The sequence below is a fragment of the Molossus molossus genome, unplaced genomic scaffold (assembly GCF_014108415.1).
Source record: "Molossus molossus isolate mMolMol1 unplaced genomic scaffold, mMolMol1.p scaffold_m16_p_6, whole genome shotgun sequence".
Lineage (NCBI taxonomy): Eukaryota > Metazoa > Chordata > Mammalia > Chiroptera > Molossidae > Molossus > Molossus molossus.
This window is the reverse complement of record NW_023425399.1, coordinates 36,910,262-36,933,359: the sequence shown is the minus strand read 5'-3', so window position 1 is coordinate 36,933,359 and position 23,098 is coordinate 36,910,262. Positions and strand designations below refer to the sequence as shown.

The 23,098-nt window shown below is 36.5% G+C and overlaps 2 protein-coding genes across 8 annotated transcripts in view; one reads left to right on the top strand and one right to left on the bottom strand.

The window, feature by feature from the left end:
* Positions 1–12,541, bottom strand: part of NDUFAF5 (NADH:ubiquinone oxidoreductase complex assembly factor 5) — a 39,774-nt gene extending 27,233 nt beyond the window's left edge. For 5 of the 7 annotated variants that reach the window (XM_036245886.1, XM_036245890.1, XM_036245889.1 and 2 more), the window contains exons 1-5: positions 12,290–12,541; positions 9,855–9,895; positions 7,122–7,185; positions 2,792–2,839; positions 1,355–1,458 (exon numbers count right to left, since the gene is read on the bottom strand). In XM_036245886.1, the coding sequence (XP_036101779.1) occupies positions 1,355–1,458; positions 2,792–2,839; positions 7,122–7,185; positions 9,855–9,895; positions 12,290–12,511 (479 nt within the window). In that variant the 5' untranslated portion in view covers positions 12,512–12,541. Of the gene's footprint in view, positions 1–1,354; positions 1,459–2,791; positions 2,859–7,121; positions 7,186–9,854; positions 9,897–12,289 lie in introns of those variants that run through there. The other 2 variants (XM_036245892.1, XM_036245891.1) reach the window with 2 other exon arrangements.
* A 160-nt stretch (positions 12,542–12,701) lies between these two features.
* The window catches only part of ESF1 (ESF1 nucleolar pre-rRNA processing protein homolog), a 77,535-nt gene continuing 67,138 nt past the window's right edge, over positions 12,702–23,098 (top strand). The window contains exons 1-4 of the mRNA XM_036244394.1: positions 12,702–12,770; positions 14,292–14,958; positions 20,025–20,440; positions 21,027–21,140. Coding sequence (XP_036100287.1) covers positions 14,334–14,958; positions 20,025–20,440; positions 21,027–21,140 — 1,155 coding nt within the window. The 5' untranslated portion in view covers positions 12,702–12,770; positions 14,292–14,333. The remainder of the gene's footprint in view (positions 12,771–14,291; positions 14,959–20,024; positions 20,441–21,026; positions 21,141–23,098) is intronic.

The window sequence follows — 23,098 nt, the reverse complement described above, 5'->3', positions numbered from 1 at the left end:
TTTTATGACAGCACTAAATACCCATCTCAAACTATACTATGTTAAGGTCTACATTTAACTTTCATAATACTTTCTAACAATTATTAGATACTTTAAAAATTAAAGAAGTCATATAAGCTCTAATACACTTATGGGGAAACTGAAAGCAACAGAATTAGTTACTTCTGCAAACAGCAAGCAAGCTAAAATTAATACTTGGGTTCTGACTTCTTGCCCAGGATTCTTTCCCTTAGCTTCAAAATTTGTCCAGCAATAGAATCTGAATACTTTTCTAAGTTTGCTCAGCATACTTCAACAAGCAGGAAAGACATTACAAACTCACTGAAGAAAACAGCAAAGGTGACCAACTCTGGACTGAGAAGTTTCCTGGGACACAGGCCTTATAATGCTAATACTGGTAAAGTTATGGGCAAACCATGGTTATTGTTCATCTGTTTTAAAAAGTTATCAAAAGGGTTGTATGAGCATGTTGAATCTTTGAAAGAAAACCTGACTATAATAATAAGGCAGGAGAAATAACGTACCACATAGAATTTTTTCTTTAATGTTTTCTTTTTAAAAATATATTTTTTTTCTTTATTGACTTTAGAGAGCGAGGAAGGGAGAGGGAAAGGGAGAGAGACAGAAACATCAATAAAAGAGAACATCGATTGGCCGCCTCCCGCATGCCCCCCATGTACCCTGACTGGGAATGGAACTGGCAACCTCTTGGTGCATGAGTCAACACTCAACCACTGAGCCACACCAGCTGGGCAATATTTTATTTTTTCTATCAGACAAAAAATTCTTTGAGGACAGGATCCCTGTCTAAATTCATTTTTGTATTCCCCCAAAACATCTAACTCACTGCTTTGCATATTATAATCTATCCAATAAATATTTATAATACATGTTTGTATAATAAGTGTGGGAGGACATGATAGAAAAAACAAAAGGAAAAAAGCAACCCTGAGGACTATATTTCTGTGTAGAAAAGGAATTAAAATAGAAGGAAATGCCAGCTTTTCCAGAATGAGTTTGTAAAGGTGCTCTAACATTTGAATATTGCAATCAGCATACTCTTTCAAACTCCTGCCTCCATCAATATCAATTCCGGAATGCTAAGTTATATCGGGAAGGAAAACTCTTCTTTACAGATAAACTTTAGCAAATTGAGGAAAGTTGTGGGGAAAAAAAGTTGAGGTACTATATTATATTATCTCCACTAAGGAGCATATATCCACAATCTTTTACCAGAAAAATCTTCCAGTTTATAAACCTGGTTTGCAACTTAAAAAAAAGACATTAAGAATTTACTCCATTTTTTATTTTATTTATAACATCTATTTCTTAAAGGTACAAATGGATTACCAACCTTAAACTACTAACCACCAGGTCAAATGTATTTTCTCTGAAAGGAAGGAATTCTTCATCAGCTAAAACAGTGACAGTAGGAATTTCCGTTTCTAAGGTATTTTTCTAATGGTTAAAAAACAGAAGTTCAAAAACACATTTATGAAATCTCAATTATTAACATAATCACTGTTTGTTAAACTTAAGTCACATTATATTTATTTGGTAGTTTCTATTCCTTCCGAAAAAGAAAAAAAGAAAGCCACAAATGAAGCACTCAAAAAATATTTCTTAAATTACACTTAAGACCAGCTAGGAATCTGGCTAGCTGGTTGGCAAAACATAAATAGGTCAGCTATCTCATACCAAAACAAATCTCAGAAAGCTAAAAGTTTAAGTGGAATAACTGAAGCCATAAAAGTACTACATGAAAATATTGGTGAACAGTTTTATATTCTTTGATGAAAATGAATAACTGAACACAATTCAAAATCCAGAAACTATAAAGGAAAAAATTGATATATTTGATGATAAATTAATTAAAACTTCTAAAAAGCAATAAATAATGTAAACAACACATTTGGGAAAATATTTACAACATATATAATGAAAGATTAATAACCCTAAAAAATAAGCTAGACTAGAAACCAATTAGAATAAAAACATGCCAAGGCTCAAGTAGATAACGGAAAAGGTACAGACAAAATTATAAAATTCACAAATTAAAAAATTCCAATAGCTAAATATCAGTAGCAAAAAGACATCAACAGTGATTTGGCTGTACTAGAAATCAAAGAAATGCAATAAAAATAACAAGATTCTACTTTCTGCCTGTCAGACTGACAAGAGCACAAGTGGCCCAATGTTGCACAAAAAAGGAGAAAAGAGGACTTTCATTTAATACAGTTATTCAGTATGCCTAAGGTCTGTCTGAAATCCATAAATTCCAGTATTAGAAATCTATTCCCAGGGAGAAAATAAAATACACAAGGTTGTTTTATGTGACATTCATCACAGTGTTGGTTACTGAGAAACTAGAAATATAACTGTCCTTCAATACAAATTTAGCTAAGTAAACCAAGGAATATTCATATATTGGAATACTATATAGCCATTTAAAAAGACTGTGTATGTCATTCACTGATATAAAAGAACGCTGTTCTTCAAAAAACATGATATGTTAGCATAATATTGTTTGTATTATGGGGAAATAAGTGGTTAGGGATAATTAAACACCCACAAAGGTAGAGACCAAAATGTCACCAGTGGATGCCTCTGAGCAGTGAGATTAGGGGTGATTTTTCCCTTTTTATTTCATGTACTGTTTCATTCTTTTTCATGTTATTTATAATTAGAAAAAAAAAGCTATTTTCATCTAAGAGGAAATAAAAATAAAGAAACAGAGAACTAAAAATCAAACCAGGAGATCAAAAACCAATAGTGTTAAAAAGTTACCTACCAAAGCATTTTCTGCTATGTCTGCTTGAATAAATTTCCCAACAGTTTCCTGCAATAAATAATAAAAGCTAATCCAATGTTACAAAACAAATAAACGAAAATCCAGTAACAATAAAACAAAACAAATGTTGAAATTTCTAAAAGAGAATGTGATAGTTACAGATTAATTTTCAGCTTTGTAAGGGTATTTTTCTGCATAAAAGCAGTATGGTGCACAAATTCCTTTAATGACACACATTAAGTTACATAGATTTAAATATATGCAACTGAACTTATATTTAATATACTTAACTATATTTAATTAAATAAAGAACACAGGTGTGAATAATCAACATCCTTAATTTACTCCACTGGGTTAAGGCATACGTATTAACTTTTCCAAAGCATAATATGCCATGAGCTCGTCCCCACTCTTGTGCCATAAAAGACTTGTATTGGTTTTCCAGCCTTTTAGTAGTTCATTCAGAGCTTACAAAGAGTGAAGAAAGACTTAAACATAGACACTTGGGGGTCGGGGTGGGGGGAATAAATGGTTTTATTTTCCCTCTATCTCATTTATCCTCCCTTCCTTCAGAGAGGAAAGAACATCATATTTCTTTCCCAGATTAACACCTTCCACTATGTTCTGTTCTCTCCAGGATCCAGCTCCCTCCATCACCATCTCTACCAGTCTTCAATCTCTGTCTTCTGTGTCTCTTCCCTCACTTTAAAACAGATGCCTCCCAATCTTGAAAAATCTCCTTTAACCACCTTCTAGTTGTTTTGTTTGTAATCCACAACTCCACTTCTTACTAATGTCTTTCTCCTCAATTTCCACTTTCACTGCCCTACAAAAACAATTTCACTAATATCAACTACAGTCTGTCTGCTCTCAGTCTTACTTCACTTGACCTCTTAAAGCACAGCACTGTAGATGATCTCCTAGAAACTTCACTACTTTCTACTCTTGCTCCCTCCTCTGCTAGAAATGTCCATCTTTTCCACTTCACCCACATCCCCTTCTTAAAGAACCTCCCTGCCCACAACTTGGAAAGGTTACACTACAGTTACCTGGCCACCTGAGGACAATTGGTGTGCAGGAGAATGTTTAACTATAAGCTCTCAAAAAAAGGTGCTCTGAGTTGTAGTGTTTGCCAGTTTCCATGGTGTAACTACTCCAATAGAGGATTTCATGCTACCAACATCATGTAGCTAAATGTAGAGTTGGGAAGAGATGTGCACAATAGGCTCTCACAAGCCAGTTCCAGTATACCACTGCAAGGGGCGAAAATTAGGCCAATCAGACTATCTATCCCCGTCTCTCACTCAAAAATTTAAACTAAGAGACTTAGAGACAGGGCAGACCTGGGATGGAGGCAGCAGAGTGCTGGTAACTACATAAAACTGGCTTTTTGCCCTGGCCTGTTTGGCTCAGTGATTAGAGCGCAGGACCATGGACCAAAGAGTGGCAGGTTCGATTCGGTGAAGGGCACGTACCTTGGTTGCGGTTTGGTTCTAGGCCCTGGTTGGGGTCATGCGGGAGGCAACCAATCCATGTGTCCCTCTCTCCCTCCCACTCTATCTGAAGATAAATGGAAAAATATCCTCAGGTGAGGATTTAAAAATAAATAAATAAGTAAAGAACAAAAAAACAAAATCTGGCTTTTAGTGGGGGACTGCTTGGTAGTATTTGCCAACTTCCATGGTGCAAATACTCCCACAACGGCTGATTTCGAGCTATCAATAATGCAATGTCACTGAACACAGGGTTGGGAAGAGATGCTAACAATCAGTTTTTATGAGCCAGTAGAGCTAATTTCAGCACACCAGTGGGTGTAGGTTACTCATATTGAGGCCACATGCACTGGTAAACACCAGGGATAGTGTGCAGGGAAAAATAAGAAAGAAAGCAAACTTGTGGCATCTATGTAATCCCAGAGAGCATGTGCACAGAAGGACCTTCGTTCTGATGTTCCAAATTCCTCATCCCTGTGATGCTGTCTGTACTTCCACATCCTGAGTGACATAAAAGGCTCTAAGTAATAAATGTTCCTGTATTTGAAATGGCTTCAGTGGAGTTCTGCTTCTTATAATCAAAAGATACCTTATTTAGACACTTTTAATCTTACTTACTATCCCTGACATCCTTATGAGTTCCTCCTCATTCTCCCACCCCTAAGGTTCCTTTCTATATTCTTGCCCCTAGACCTTACTGACTCCTATGTTCAGAGGTGACAACTGAAGCCACTGACAATTGTCACCTGACAGAAACTTCCAAATAAGAACAAGAGCCAAACTTAACTTCTCTCAATCTTCTTGTCAACCAGTAGAGATGTATTATTACTTCCATTTTACAGAAACTGAGGTCTGGAAAATTCGGGTAATTGGTCTAAGTGTACATAGAAAATGGCAGAGCAGAATATTGAATTCTCATGTCAATGACCTTAACCTCAAAACCCCAATTCCAATTCCACATTTCTAACTACCTGCTGGACATTAACACTGTCATCTTAAACTCAACATATCTAAAATAGGAATATCCCCTGCTCCTTGCCCCATTTCATTCCCTGACTTTTTCCAGTCACCGAAGTCAGCTTAAAACTTATCTTGCATTTATTCATGCAATAAGCATTTAATAAATCTTCATTGTGTGTTGTAGATACTGAAAATTTAGTGGACAACAAAAATGAGCAAATCCACGGAGCTTATATCCCCGTAAAAGAAGACACACACCAAATAAGCATACATCAGGTGCTAATAAGTGTTATGGAAGCAAACAAAGCAACTAGTCAGTGGCGAATGGGGACCCTATTTTATAGAATAGTCAGGAAAGGGATGGAACTTTGATGAAGGATCATTTGAGCTAAGACCGGAAAGGTGAGGAAGTAAGTCACACGAAAGTCTTGTGGAAGAGCATAGAAAACAACAAGTTCAATGTGAAGCCCTGGCCAGTTTGAGAGACAGTAAGGAGGTCAGCTACTGAAAGAGGGGAGTAGGGGATGGAGATAAATCAGACATGACAGAGAGCCAGATCACTAAGGGTCTTGTCTAGGACTCTGGATTATTAGAAAGTTACACGAGAAGCCAGCAGTTCTGAGTAGAGGCCTGAGAATGAACTGACTTGTGTTTTAAAAGAATTACTTTACTGTAAGAATGGACAAGGGCAAGGGTAGAAGCAGGGAGGCTGATAAGGTGGCTACTATAATATTAACCAATGGTAATGGTGAAAGTGGTAAGAAGTGGTAGAGTTATGGATATATTTTGAAGTTCAAATAAGATTTGTTGATAGATTTGATGTGGGAGGGGAGGACAAAAGAAGAATCAATGAATAAACTAGACTGAGCAATTAGAATAATTGATTTGCCATGCCCACCATATCTGATCAGTCATCAAATTCTGTGGATTCTACTAGGTCTCTCTCATACACCTCTTCCTTTATATCTTGCTGCCTCCATATAGGTGGCAGGTCTTTATCTCTCCCGTCTGCACTGCCTTTAACACAGCTCTCTAATTTTTCTGTTTCGTTATCCTCTCCCTCTTCAATCCTTCTTGCATACCATCCTGAAATTAATCTTCCTTAAAAATCACTGTATCATGCCCCACAGTATTCTACCTCTGTGCCTTTCCTCCTGCCATACCTTTACTTCTAATAACTATGAAACACAGACCTGTGCCCTTTTAGAGGTCTTTCAACACAAGAACCCCTACTGATTTTTCCTTTCCCTTAACCCCATTGTAGTTTAATAACTGTACCATTTCTGTGGCATTTACTATTATCAACACCAGTGTTTTGGGAGCTTCACACATATCCCTACCTCTGCCCTGACCCAAGTGTATGTTTTTTCCAAAGTAGATTTTATACAGAAACCCCTCCTTAATCTGTAGCCATCGGTGTCCTATATATAGGGGCTAAAACAATAAATAAATGTCTTTATGGTTTGAATTAGAAAATGCAAAATGAAATGGCATAAGCATTAATAAAGGCAACTTATGCTGAAATTAATACTTTTCCTGGCTAAGAAATTAGTTTAATCATATTTTCCAAATGACTGTCAATCTGATTTTATTGTGAATTTTTAAAAACATTTGAACAAAGTAGGAATAAGGAGCAAAGTATCTTATATAGATTTAAAGAAAGTATCAGTAGGAACACTGTAGATTCAAAGTAAAGAAAAACCACTTTAAGGAAAAATTCTTTAGAACTGACACAAAACAACCATTAGTTCAACCACTAAAAAAAAAAAAAATGTAACAATTCTGATATAATCCAAATATAACTGATTAGGAAATTCTTTCCTTAAAATCAGCCAATTTTATTTATTAAAGTAAATTAAATCACACAATAAATATACCTTATTCAAATGTTGTGCTATGTAACCTCTTCCACAACCGATATCCAAAACAAGGGGAAAATCTCTAAAACAGAGACACAGAAGTTATGTTTTATCTGTAATAATACAGTCCATAAAACAATTATTAAGAACTAATTTTGCTTATAATTTATTAAGAACTAATTTGAAAGTGAATGCAACTTTCAAAAAGTTTTATCATAAGTACCAGAAAACATAATGGATAGAGCAGATCATCTGGTCTAGCCATTCACAGTACCTCACAGTCAATTGGCTTTCCATATGGTTGCTCCAAAAGGATTCAAAGAACAGATTCAGTGAGTATATTTTAATTTGATAATATATCCAGATTAATAATGAAGAGAAGTTCATGTAAATTAACATAAAAATATTCTGCATATCTATCAGAAACTTACTAATTATTTCTACTTCTCAAATTTGTTGAGGCAGCATATGACTTAGATAGCATCATGTGAAATACCATAAAGTATCATACACTAAACTAAAACAAAACACCAGCTAAATAATAGCTCACTTTTATTGCAGTCTTACCAGGTTCAGCAGTATACTAAGTGTTCAAATTTAAGTAAGCCAACCCAAGGTCACTCAAGTAAAAAGCAGCATTCAGAACTTGAATTCAGTCCATTTGAATCCTGAACCAGAACCATTATCCCCTATGCTATGCTGTCTTCTCTAAATATACCGTGTCATTACTAAATCAGTACACATATCTAATTGTAGGCCATAGATTTACGAAAAATTTGTGACAAGCATACTTAAAATTTTATCCACTAATAACGTATTTTCCTACTGAAACCAAGAAAGTCCCTTCTCAAGTTCTATTAAACATGTGTGTCAAACATATAGAACACCAGTACAAAACTGGAGAACCACTTGTGAGAGAGAACTGTTTATATACCTAACACCCTCTAGCTTGTTTGTGAACACAGGTGGTATATGGCACCATGAAGTGCATAGGCTTTGCAATCAGAAAGACATGAGTTAGAATTCTGGGCCTGAAATGTATTGGCTCTGTGACCAGATACAAGTGATTTAATCTTGCTGTATCTCAGTTTCCCCAACCATAAAATGGGAAAGTTATAGTCTCCTGCATGGTTGGTGTGCACATTTTAGGAAACAGTGCATATAAAATATTTAGCCCAGTACAAATGTTCAATAAAAGTTAGTTATGAGTTATTATTATCACTGATTAAAACAGTATGAAATGAACCTCAGATAACACAAATAAATTTAATAATCTAGGGGATTAGTTTTAAAAAAATCATCACAAGATCAGTGCTGACAATATAAACTACTCTTTCTAATAACAGAACATTAGTACAAGAACATTTAGACTGGTATTTTAAATAATTTAATTCCAGTTACTATTAGTTTAAGACATACATGCTTTTGGCCATAATCACAGTTCTCTCCACAGACCATGTTTTATTCAATAGTATGGCATAAAATAATTATAAAATTCAAACTGATTTGGAAAATTTGTTTTATTCATTAAATTACAAATGTCCAAAAATCAGGCAAATGAATGACTACAGTATAGAGAATTCGCTATTTTTTAAAATCTTTAAAATAATGCAACTAATGAAACAGATGAAATGGGAATAATTTTTTTTTTGTTAGTCCTCACTCAAGGATATTTTTCCATTGATTTTTAGAGTGTGGAAGGGAGGGGGAGAGAGAGAGAGAAACACTGACACAAGAGAGAGACATCAATCAGCTGCCTCCTGCACAACCCCGACCAGGGCCGGGGATTGAACCTGCAACCCAGGTTCGTGCCCTTGACTGGGAATCAAACCCAAGACCTTTTGGTCTGAGGGCTGACGCTCTAACCATTGAGCAAACTAAGCAGAATGGAGGGGGACAATTTTTTAACCTTACAAAATCCAATCATCCCAACTCTATTAAGTAGCAAGGATATATCTAAAATATGATTGAAAGACTCTGTGATTTTAGAAAATTCCCCCTTTTTATAGACAAATGTAACAAAGTCATCCCATATTGGTCTAATTGAATACCTTCTAAACAAACAAAAAAGTACAAAAAGTGATTTATTGACATCACAGAACAATTCTAGGCAAAGCCATTATTTAGCTGTGGTTCCCATCATGTAGTTATAAATTTCAATCTATAAAGCTTTCACTATGCCTAATACAGAGCAATAAATCCATCAATGTTTTAATAATTACTTGAAGAAAGCATTATTTTCTCAAATATGCCTCTATATAATTATCATAGAACAAGTATTAAGAATACTTAACATAAAACGGCCAAAGTCTATGATAGCCTGATTGAGAGACAAATCTAGGTAGATTTTCCTTGCTTAGAATGGTAAAAGATTCTATTGTTATTTTTAGTTAAACGTTTAAAGCTAGGTTTAGTAAATACTATTCAAAATTCTCATGCAGTCAATTCTTTATCTCCATTTTTGGAGCTATCTTTCTACTACTGGCTTTGGCTAACTCAAGTAGACCAGTCATTCAGGCTTAGAGAGAAGTTAAGCATTGTGCTTCCAGTTCATTCTTTCTTTAGGCAACAATGAAGAGCACTTGGTCTTTCAGACGTGAAAAAGGAGAGACTTAGAGAGGGATTAAAATCACTAATCCTAGTAATAAATTCATCCAAATTCTGTCATTCCAGATATCAAGCTCTCATCATTTAATTCCTCTCAAGTCACCAAAGTTGATTGTATTTTGTTATGTATTTATCATCACCTACCTGGCTATGTCATACACACGATCCGCAATCCGAATTCCAACCTGAAGGATTGTAAAAGACAATGAAGTGACCAAGTTAAGATAAGTAGGTTTAATAGAGAAGTAACACTCTTTTCTAGTATTCAACAATCCATAGTCATTTATCTTTCAACATGTTTGTGAGTACTTCCCTTTATGCCTCTTTCAATGTGACCACGGCAACTTTCTTTTCAAATTCTAAATAGGAACATAAGGAATAAAAATATCCCAGGAGACAAAGTGAGGTAAATTGCTTCAGAAGTCAATTTAAAGGAAATCAAGACTAAACATATTCTACATTCTCTCTCTCTCTCTGTATAGATGTGTGTGTGTGTGTGTGTGTGTATAGTCTTTATATTCCACGTGCTATAAGAGCACAAGGATGAAAATCAACAGGAACATAAAAGGCACATTATTGTCCACAGATTAGCATGAAGTATATGAAAGTGAAAAATTAATTAATTAGCTGGGTTTTATTACAGATGAATGTATAAACTTAATCATTTAGTTTAAAACATTATTTGATGGCTACTAACAAGTTTTATGGAACTCCTAAATGAGTGAACAACTTTCCTGTGTAATATTTGCCAATTAGAAAAAGTCAGCCAAATCTGAAGAAACTGCACTTCCCACCCTAATTTAAAAGGTCATAAGATAGATGCCTCCTTTTGCTAGGCTATCTTTATCTGGCAGGAATAGATGCAGAAGCCCAGTATTCCTCAAATTCTATTAATCCTCTCATAAACACCCCAGAATTTCTAGTAGGACATGAAAGTTCAGAATATGAATATCTGCTTTGGAGGGTGGGGGAAGGGAAGAGGTATAGCAGAAGTCTTTTCCCAAGGTCCACTTTACACATCATGCCTAAAATGAATATCTTGTATTTATTATAAAAATAACTCTCATGTATTTTATATCATTTATTCTAGTCTTGTACACTGTCTGGGCTTCAGTCTAATTGTAATCCTGGAACTTTTCTTGGAGAAGACTGGCTAGGAATGCCAATCTTCTAAGTATATACTATCATGAACTCTGAGAACAGTCAATCATCTGATCAGGCCAGAGCTTGCAGAGAGCTCTGACCAAAGTATGAGCTCAGTAAGTGTTTGTTGCATTGGCTTGAAATAGTACATTATACTCGACTTCAATTTTGCTCTACCCGTGAAGAAACAATTACTCAGGCCTTAGCTTGGTACTGCCTGTCCACCTGAGCAGAGATCTTAATGTACCTTAATTTGATTTTCCGAAAACAAAAACAGATCCTATCACTCCACTGCTTAAAACCATTCAACAGCCTCACATTCCTCTACAGCAGTGCTGGCCAATACAAAAACAGTAAGAGCCACATGTGCAATTTAAATTTTTCTAGTAGCCACTTTACATGAAAAGGAAACAGGAGAGCCCAGATGGTGTGGCTCAGGGGTGGACCCATGCACCAGGAGGTCACCAGTTTGATTCCCAGTCAGGGCACATACCCAGATTGTGGGCCCAATTCCCAGTTGGGGGCATGCAAGAGGTGGCCAATTGATGTTCTCTCTCACTGATGTTTCTAGCTCTCTCTCTCCTTTCCTTTCTCTCTAAAATCAATAAAGAAAAAAGAAACAGGAGAAATTAACTTTAACATATTTAACCTAATATATAAAAATATATAATTTCAAAATGCAATCAATATAAATACTGAAATACTTCACATTCTTTTTTCATACTAAGTCACTGAAATCCAGTGTATTTTCCACTTACAGCACATCTTAATTCGACTAGCCACATTTGAAGTGCTCAATAGTCACATGTAGCCAGAGATTGCCATAATGAATGGGGAGCTGAGATAGAGAAAAAAATCCAAAATCTTACCCCTTAAGGCTCTTATAATCTGGGCCCACACAGACCTCCTCTCCCACACTCTCATTGGAGGCCTCAACAAGGTCCTTTTGGCCACAAAGGCTCTGCATTTGTCTTACCTTTGCCTGTAAGGCTTTCCTCCCCAGATCTCAGCATGGATTCTAATGCTGCATCATATGGTCTGCCTGGGCGGCCTTCTCTAACCATTGCAGTCACTATACCACTTCACTTTATTATCTCATCTTTCTTCTTTAGCTAACATCACAGTTGTGTGTTCACTGTCTGTCTTGCCTCCCACAAGAATGAAATCTCAGGAGGGCAGCGGTCAAGTTTGACTTAGACATACCTGCAACTCAAGCAATATGAACGAACGAACGAACGAACGCACGCATGAATGAATGAATATGCACCTTCCAAACATCCGGGCCCAGCCCTTTCCTGATTACAGTACAGGCCCAGAAAGGCAAAGTGCCTGCTCAAGGTCAAGCGGAGAGAAAGGATCTATCAGGACCTGTCCGGAGCTCGGGAACCCAAAGCCTAGTCTCGGTACCGCCCTCTCCCGCCGCCCCGCGTACTCACCTCCTCCTTCAGGTAGTCAAACTTCAAAGGCTCGGGCTGTCGGGCCGCCCAGTTCTTCTGTTTCCTCTTCAAATCCCGGTCGAAGATATTTAGGGCTCTGGGCGATGCGTTGCCCGGGAAAGAGACGCCAGAGGCGACCTTTCGGAGACCAAGGTTCTTTCCCCGGACTCCCGCCGCCGGAGGTCGGCGCAGCAGAAGCCAGAACCGGGTCAGCGGCAGCATCTCTCTGGAAGACGCCACTTGCTAGCGCGCCTGTAGTGCGCAGGCGCCCCGCAGCTTCGGCGCCTGCTCTAGAGCTCTTCGCCGAGGGAAAGCGAAGGTAGTTTGGCCCAGTTCGCCTGCCATGATGGCGGAGCGTCACGCGGAGGATTGTGGGTGCGGTCCCACGTGAGGCTCGGAGAAGGCTCTAAGCAGGTGAGTGAAGTAGGATTCAGCAAGGACTGTGGAGCGAGCAGAAGCAGTCTGACTGGAGTCGTGAGAGGTACACCCCTCCTCCTTGCCTTCCGGCCTCATTTTTCAGACTTCCTTGGTCCTTCTCAGGGTCCTTAGTCCAATAGCAGCGCCCTGAGGCTTGGGAGCTTGGAAGAAGACCTTAGTTCCCGGGCCACTTTGTTGTTCCCCGCGTTAGAGGGTGGGTATAAAGGGAGGGTGGACCACAGAGAGGAGAGCGGGCTTCAGAGGTGAGGTCAGGTCGCCTTCCCCTCTCTGAGTATCGGACTTTTGTCCAGTGGTTTCTTTCTAAACGTGTATATGCGTTGCCTCTGGTTGTTAGATGAAATTGTATCTACCTCGTAAGGCTTTTCTGAGGGTTAAATGCTTTGATACATCTAAAACTCACAGATTAGCAAGTGGATTATTGAAGCCTTTGAATTTTTCTTGGTGTATAAAAAATTGTTTTAAATTCTTAGGAAAAAAATATAGCTTTATCGGCAAGCCTTGCTTTTTTGAAACAAGGCACCACTACCCTGTTTGATTAGTACTTTTTTGCTCTTAATAATCAATGACATTTGACTCTTTGCAAAAATCAAATCTAGAGACATACTAAACCACTAGTGAATGTTTTCAAGAAACAATGGTAATTGTATACACACGTATTCCAATATGTTTGGGGTGGAGCAGAATCATCCCATTTGGTGGTTGGTCACTTCTAGAATAAGAAATCATAGAAAGGTGTGGTATTTATTAACTAGAGTGAGACTTTACCTGGTTCTTGAAGGATGGTCGAATCTAAAGAGGGAACTTTGTGAACTGAACTGACTTGATTTTGGTCTATTTTCTTATGAGACTAGCTTTGTAGAACTAAAGATTGTTTGAAGTAGCATGAGGTGAGGAATAGCAAAGAGAGTGGAACTGGAATGTGCAGGAAAAAATGAGACCAGTTGAGGCTTGGGAATTATTTATTTATTTATTTATTTATTTTGTTTATTCTCACCTGAGAATACTTTTTCATTGACTTTTTTTAAGAGAGAGTGGAGGTAGGGAGAGAGGGAGAGAGAGAGAAACAAACAAACATCGATGTGAGAGAGACACATGATTGGTTGCCTCCCTTACGTCCCCAAGCCAGGGGATCGAACTGCATGCCAGGTAGGTGCCCTTGGTTGGAATTGAACCAGTGACTCTTTTGGCCAGCACTGAGTCCAACCAACCAGGGCAGAGGCTTGGGAATCTTAATTTACATTCACTTTTAACTTGTAACACCTACAGGTATACAAACAAAAATCTAAAAATTCTGAGTGCAGTTTGTTAGCAAGTATTTGCCCTGGAATTATGCTTGCTTTGCCCTAAATTTATTTCTTCAAATGCTCTATAATCGAAAGAGGATATTCTGATAGTTTTTGGTTTTCTGCATGTGACTCAAAATTGTTTCTAAATGAACATAGATTTGTTACCTTTATTTACATTTAACTTAAACTATATTGTAAATTAACATTTTTTTCCCAAAACATCTCATTTAATTATATTACTAATCCTTCGTTATTGCAACATTTGTTTTATTTTTCAGTATTTGGTTTCTTTAAGCACTTGTCCAGTCAGACATTTAAAAATGGCATCCAAACAAGAATTAATGAGTGACCAACGGTTTAAGCAGATTACAAAGGACCCAAGATTTTGGGAAATGCCAGAAAAGGATCGAAAAATCAAAATTGACAAAAGATTTCGAGCAATGTTTCATGACAAAAAGTTCAAGTTGAATTATGCTGTAGATAAAAGAGGACGCCCCATCAACCACAGCACTACAGAAGACTTGAAACGTTTTTATGACCTTTCAGATTCTGATTCAGATCTTTCAGGTGAAGATAACAAAGCATTGAACCAAAAGAAAATAAAGAAGAAAAAACAGAAAAGTGAAATAGAACTAAAAAACCTAAAGAAAGAAAATAAGAAAATTTACCAAAAGGATTCTGGAAATAAAAATGATGTAGATAACTGTGACAAAATTCAGAAAATGAAAAACTCATGCAAATCTAAGGAGATAGATTCAAAAATAAGTCCCAAGAAAGATAATGAAGAATTTATACCAAAATGTACAAAAGTGGAAAAAAGTAATGTTCAACATAATACAGACTCATGTCCCAAAGGAAAACTAAGGACAGCAGACGCAGGCACTTCTGAAATTGTAAAATCTCCCAAGATGAAACATTCTGAGACGAGAAGAGAAATGCAGTCAGGTTTGTTGGAAAAATTAAAGATTTTTTGCTATTACATTATTTATATTTATTCTGATCTTTTAAAAATGTAAGCATATTTAAGTATTTTCATAGTAATGGGAATTTGCAAGTGCTTATTTAGAAGTATAAAGATACACCTTGGCCAGTTTGGCTCAGTGGTGAGCGTTGGCCTGCAGATCACAGAGTCCCGGGTTCAGTTCCTGCTAAGGGCACATACCTCGGTTGCAGTTTGTCCCTGCCCCAGTTGTAGTCGTGTGGGTGGCAACCACTTGATGTGTCTCACATTGATGTCACCCTCCAACCCCCCACTCTATCTGAAGATAAATAAAAAAAATTTTTGTTTGATTTGGTACGATAATGATTAGAATACATACAAAAATTTGAGTCTTGAGGTTAAACAAAACATTTGATTTGTGGTGGGCACTAGTGAGAGCTATGTTCTCTACTCAGTTAAAGTGTTATATGTTCTCATCAAATGATAAGAAGAATTGTGCCTGAGGACGGTAATGGAGTTGAGTGCTCATCCATTGCTTCGTTCAACTACTCTTAGTGACTAATATTTGGCAGATAGAACGTGAGTAAGACATAGTTCCCCTCTCAGGGCTACTGTTAGCTTATATAATGTCTGTGAAAATTAGAAAAAGGTATGTCCTTCTGAACACACAGAACTCACAGTTTGGTGAGGGACAGCCTTAAGTGAACCAACAGGTTCTCTTTCCGTAAATAGACATCGCTTTCCTGTACAGTGTATGGCTTAGTGAGTGGAGTTTGGTCTTGATTTCAGCCTATCTTGCCCCTTTGTATATCCTCTATTATAAAAAATAGCTCACTAAGCTATGCAGGGCCCTGGTCGAAAGCAGCACTTTCCAGTCACCACAGTAAATATAATAAAAATGTTTTTAAGAAAAGCAGCACTGTCAATAGAAATGCATAATTTTGAATTTCCTAGTAAATGTTAAAAAGAAGCAGGTGTAATTAATTTTATTAATATATTGTATTTAACCTAGGATATGAAAATTATTTCAATGTGTGATCAATATAAAAAAATTTAATGGGATGGTTTACATTCTATTTCATATTAATCTATAGTTAAATGAGCCACATTTCTGGTGCTCAGTTGCCACATATGGCTGCTGACTATCATATTGGACAGGGCAGATATAAAGTGAAAGGAATTAGTCAAAATTGAAATATGAAATAGAATAATTTTAAGAGCCATAAAAGATGTTCAGTAGAGAACTATGAGAATTTAGAAAAAGACCTCACTCAAGATTCAGAAAAAGTCATAGGTGAAGTATTCTTTTGGTAAAGGTTTGGAAAAATTAAATTTGGAGACAAAAATTTGTGGAACATTTAGGAGACTTGGGGTGGTAAACACACTGTACAATATACAAATAATATATTGTAGAATTGTATGCCTGAAACCTGTATAATTTTATTAACCAATGTCAGCTCGATAAATTCAGTAAAAAAATACAAAAGAAATTAAAGTTAAATAATAGAGCCCTGACTGGTTTTGCTCAGTGGTTAGAGCGTCAGCCTGTGGACCAGTGAGTCATGGGTTTGATTCCGTTCACATCAATGTGCCTCTCCCCCTCTTCCTCCCTTCCTCCTACTCTATCTGAAGATAAATGGAAAAATATCCTTGGGTGAGGATTAAAAAAAGAAGGTAAATTATATAAATAAGAACAGTAATAAGGTGATTTATTAGTTAGGTATTAAACATTGTACCTTACACGATACAAATGAAACCTCCTTCTGATTAAAAAATACATAAACTTGTGGAGTATTCTACATGGAGAGGACTTTTTGAGCAAAATATGGTTGGGCATATTCAGAAGAGATCATTATTCCCATTTGATTAGATAAGGTCTCTGAAGGGGTGAGTGGATGATACAGCTAGAAATGGCTGTTATCTGATTCTAGTTCATATTTACATGTTCACTAAGCTTATTAAAATTTTTGTGTCCGGCAGCAGGAAGTTCTGAGTTTAGGTGTTGCTGATTGTTGTTAACTGAAAATTGGTCATATTCAGATGAGTCAGGCAAAGGCTTGGGTCCAAAGACAGGACCCAAGGAAGGCAGGCATCAGGAAATAGCAAAGAGAAGTCTTGACAGGCTGAAATTACATTGGGAAGGTGAGGAGTATCAGGCAGTGAGTAGAATTCTATATAGCAGGAATTAGGGTTCAGGGGTGGAATACCATTGTATTTATATTGGAACCAAGCAACAAACTGAGGTATAAGGAAAAGGGATAGGAGTCTGGTTACTGAAATTGGAGAATAAGGTCAAAATGGAAATAGCAGCAAGGTTGGTTTGAGTTTGTGAGGTTAGTCTTGCAGCCTTTAAATTTCATTAGATTTAGGGCACTGGATTGATATAGCATATTCATATAATCTTTGGATTGATTTTACAGGATCTTGTTACATATCTTTCTTTAATTTTCTTAATAAGATATATTAATCAGGAAAGAGGGCTAAAGTAATTTATGTGAGGATACACAGCTGAACCTGCATCTCAAGTCCTTGAATCTTTCTACCCTGCCATGTTGCTTGCTGTAGTTTAGAAAGGCATTATCTATAGGTAGGGATTAAGGAACTCCATATATAACCATCTTCTGTTCATTATTCATTCATCAGTTATCATTCAAGCAACTACTGTGTGCCATGATTCTTTTTAATCCTCACCCAAGGATCTGTTCATTGATATACAGAGAGAGAGGGGGAGAGAGAGAGAGAGAAACATCACTCAGTTGCCTTCCATACACACCTTGACCTGGACTGAACCTGCAACCCAGGTATGTGCCCTGACCATTCAGAATCAAACCCGAAACCTTTTTGGTGCATTGGTTTTTGCTGCAACCAACTGAACCACCAGGCTGATTTTTTCAAGTGCTGTTAAGTAAAGTTGATGTGAGGAGTTGCAGTTTGGTATTATGTGTCTTTTTAAAATGTTGATGCCCAGCACTTGCACCCCTAAGAATTTATTTATTTATTTATTTATCTTTAGTGTTGTAAGTATTGTAGATGTTCCCCCCAACTAAGAACTTATTTAAAGTAAATAAGTGGACATGTGTCAAAGAATGTGCATTGTAGCATTGTTTTTAAGTTTTAAAATATGGTAACATAAATCATTAGGGGATTGATTAAGTAAGTTATGGTATATCCAAATATGACAATGATATATGCAGTTTTAAAATAGGTTTTGAAATACCATAAATGATATAATCAGCTACTTAAAAATAAATCAGTGGATATATCATAGAAAACAAATTTAGGGAGTTGTATACCTAAATAACCTTTTCCCTTTCCCTATCTCAATGCTTTGTACATAGTATATACTTAATGATAGGACCACCTTGGCCCAGTGGCTCAGTTGGTTGGTGCATCGTCCAGTACACCAAAAGGTTGCAGGTTCGATTCCCAGTCAGGACACATACGTGCGGGTTCAATCCCTGGAGTAGTACAGGAAGCAACCAGTCGGTGCTTCTCTCTCACATCAGTGTTTCTCTTTCCGCTCCTTTCTCTCTAAAATCAGTTTTTTAAAATATCCTTATGTGAGGATTAAAAAAAATAATAAAGATTATAGGACCAAGAGAAAAACCTGAAAATATCTAATTTAAGTGAAATCAATCTTTAACTCTTCATAACTGCTAACTGTAAGTTAGTTACAAAGTTCAAGATTTAGCAGAAAAGTTTACATTATTATTTCATTCTGTTCATAGAAGATGTTATTCATACCACAACTACCGTTATCACTACACATGAATGAGTCTAAAATTTTATCTGAGGCTTCTCAGAGCTGTAGACTACAGCCAGTGGTCTTTTTGGTATGTCTTAGATAACTCAGAGGCACTTCTAATTCAACATACGCAAATCTGAGCTCATGATCTGCCTCTACTAAACAAAGTGGTTCTTTTCCAACATTTCCTGTTTATTTATCTGTCCGGCTAGGTCTACAAGCCAAGAAGCTAGGACTCATCGTTGACACTTCCAAAACTCCTTTGCCCTGTACCAGACCCGTCACGGATTGATTTTACTTTCTAACTTACTCTGAAAGTCAGAAGTGACTCCATTCTCTTCTCTTCATTTCTACTGCCACCAGCTAACTTCATTTCTTGCCATGAGTATGTGCTACATTTCTCTCTGTTCACATCCACTCTTGACTCCTTCCAGTCAGTTTTCTGTAGCATAGTCAAGGTGATCTCAACCTGCAAATCTGATGTCTTTTCTTCTGAAAACAATAGGGGTTTCTCATTACTTTTACAACAAAGTCCAAATCTATATGGTTTTTGGATAGTGTAACTCTTCAGTTTAATTTCTTACTTGACTTCTGGCTGTCCCCAATGTAGACATGCTTTCCAGCTTTTTTGTATTAGTGGATCTTTTCATGTGCTTTTCTTTCTGTTGGGAATATATCCCTAATCTATTTGTCAAACGTTGTTTACTTAGTCCTTCATCTTTCAAATAGCAACTCATAACATTATATAACATACCTACTTGTTACCTATCCTAATTGTAATGATATTTTTCAAATGTGTAGTTCAAAATTTTTTAAATCTACTGATTTGAGAGAGAAACATCAATTGCTGTTCCACTTAGTTAGGCATTCATTGGTTGATTCTTGTGTGCACCCTGACTGGATCAAACCTGCAACCTTGGTGTATTGGGACAATGCTCTAACCATTTGAGCTACCCAGCCAGGGTCTAAGTGTGCATTGATTTAATTTATTTTATTTTATCAGTATCTGTCCATCTATCCTCTTCACTCAACTCTAAGTTCATTGAGGGCATTGATTGCATCTCTTTTGCCAATGACTGTATATAGAGCGCCTACCTCATAGCAGGCACTCCATGAATATTGAATGAACATGAAATTACTTATATGACCTGGGTATATATTAAGATTTTTAATAAATAACTTGTTTAGGCATGAATTTTGCTAATTTTATATTTTTGTATAGTCTCTTATAGAAATTATATTTTTACTGGATTTGAGGTCAAAATAACTTGGATTTCAATTTAATTCAGTGTTTTTATATTTTCTTAATTTCTAACCTTTTTGCAGTGGTTCCACTCGTAGTGGCGAGACACAGTGATGGCTATGAAAACTCAATGGGTGGTAAAATGTTTGATAAAGAAATTCTGGAGGAAGAGTTAGAAAGTACTAGTGAAATAGGAAGTGATGAAGAATCTGAAGATGGAATCACAGGCATTGATAGAGCTTCAACTGATGCTGAAGATTATGAGGAAGAGGATGAAAATGAGGAGGAGGAGGATGAAAATGACGATGAGGAGGAGGATGAAAATGATGATAGTGAGGATGATGATGAAAGTGACAGTGGCCCTGATCTTGCAAGAGGTAAAGGAAATATAGAAACTAGTTCCGAAGATGAAGAAGATATGGCAGATTTACTTCCAGAGGAATCTGGTTTTGAGCATGCTTGGAGAGAACTAGATAAAGATGCTCCTCGAGGTGATGAGGTAATATTTTGGATAAATAAGATCATTTGTGAAGAACAGTGTACAAATAGCTTTTAGGGATGGTAAGACCTTATGTCATTAAATGGGAAAAGCTTTATTGTTAAATAATACTATTGATGATTCTGATGAAAACCTCTTGATATGGAATATATTTATATAAATTAGATGTCTGTCCAAACAAATGAGGAAGTTTTCTATAAATAATTTAAAATCACATGAAATTTTTAGAAAATAGCTTGATTTCAGATCCTGTTGCACCTATTAGAAATGCTACAGGATACTATACTCAACTTCCCTGTTTATGCATGAGTGACAAAATAGCTTAACCAACTTTGTAGTGAAAAAATCAGCTCATCATCATGTTCTGATTCAAGAACTGCCAAGTAAGAGGAAATACTTATCTGTTGGCAGTTTTACTATTGTGTGATCTGAAGTTCTTTTTTACATGTTGAAACTCCTTAGATAAATATTATATTGATAATTTCAGAATTTGGGAGAAAGAAGGCATTAAATTTTTAGTATCTTTATTTCACAGGCATTGAGAATGACGTAGATTATTTAATATGAAATTTTTCTTATTTCTTAGATTACACGTCGATTAGCAGTTTGCAATATGGACTGGGATAGATTAAAGGCAAAAGATTTGCTGGCTCTGTTCAATTCATTTAAACCTAAAGGAGGTGTTATATTTTCTGTAAAGGTGAGAATTGATTTTATTTTGAAGTAAATATTTCTAAGCGTTTTAAGTTGTTTCTATTTTTTTAAGTAAAGTTTTCCTTTTAATACAGTTACCTCAGAATTGTTAAATACAATTTGGCATGAAACTGATATAACAAGTATAATAAAAGTTAGAAAGGAAGAGGTAAATCATTATTGATGGGTTATATGATTGCATGTAATTTAAAAAATCAAATCAATAGAGAAGCTATCATAAACTCAGATGTGTTTTCTCATCTAAGTAGATATAACATACTACTACCTAGTGTAGTTGTAAGGACTGAATGAAAAGGATCTCATGCTACATATTTAGTACAGTGCCTGAAGCAGCTCTAAATAATTATTATGTTTAACTGTTTAAGCTGTTCTGCAGTTTTAGTGTAGTTACAATCAAAATCTCAGTTCAAGTAAAAGTTAAGAAAAAGGCCCTGGCCGGTTTGGCTCAGCGGTTAGAGTGTCGGCTGCGGAGAGACCCCGGTTCGGTTCCCGCTAAGGGCGTGTACCTTGGTTGCAGTTTGTCCCCGGCCCTGGTTGGTCGTGCGGGTGGCAGCCACTCGATGTGTCCCTTTCACGTCAATGTTTCTCTCTCTCTCTCTCTCTCTCTTTCTCTCTCTCTCCCTTCCTCCCTCCCACTCTTTCTGAACAAAACATGGAAAAATGTCCTCCGGTGAGGGTAAAAAAAAAAAAAAAAGTTAAAAAGGATGCCAGTATCATGTAAAAGAATAAACAAGTAAGGATGACTAATACATTTTTGAGAAATCATACCAATATAAAAGGACCCTACCAGTCATAATGTCTAAACAATTTATAATGCTATGAGAATTAACAGGTTTGGGTAAAAATAAGAGGACAAATTAATGGAATGCAGTAGATAAAGAAAGGAGTTTAGTTAATGAGTTAGGTCATAGTATTGGGACAAGTCTTTGCATAAAGAACTTAGTTCACATCCCCACCTCAGAAGAGCCCAAAATAAACTCCAGATGAAGTAAAGGAAAACATTTAAAAACCAAACCACAGAAATAGAATTGTGTTTTTGTTAAATCTTGTGTTTCAGGAGATTGGTAGAAATTTCTAGACAGAAAAGAGCAAAGAAAAGCACAAAGAAAGAATCAACAGATGTGATTTCACATATATTATTAAATCCTATTATATGCAACTCAAAGTAGTAAGAAAAACTCATCCCCAGTTGACAAATTGTGTACTTTACACAATTCCAAAAAATATGTATTAGTTCAGTGTATGGTAAACACAGTAGTGTCAAGACAATGCAAATTAATATAATTATATTTCTTGACTCAAAAATAGCCAAGATATAAAATCCTTGTAAGGGTGAATCCTTTTTCTTTTTTTTTAGTTTTTACATTAATTTTTTTTTTTTTAATTTTTTATTTATTTTTTTGTTACAGATATTTCACCTTTTTTACCCCATTGGCACCCCCCTCACCACCCCACCCCCGCCCCGTCCCCGGCTTAGTTGTCCATGTCCATTGGTCATGCATACATGCATATCAGTTCTGTGGTTTATATCTTCCCACCCCCCCACCCCCTCTTCTGAGGGATGTCAGTCTGTGCCCTACTTCCATGTTTCTGGGTCCACCGTATTCCTCAGACTGTTATGTTCATTATATTCCGTATATAAGTGAGATCATGTGGTATTTGTCTTTTTCTGCTTGGCTTCTCTCACTTAGGATAATATTTTCCAGGTCCCTCCATGTCGTCTCAAAGGATAAGAGATCTTTCTTTCTTACCGCTGCATAGTACTCCATTGTGTATATGTACCACAGCTTTTTTATCCATTCGTCTACTGATGGACACTTGGGCTGTTTCCAGCTCTTAGCTATTGTAAATAGTGCTGCTATGAACATGGGGGTACATATATTCTTCCTGATTGGTGTTTCAGGCTTCTTAGGGTATATTCCTAGAAGTGGGATCACTGGGTCA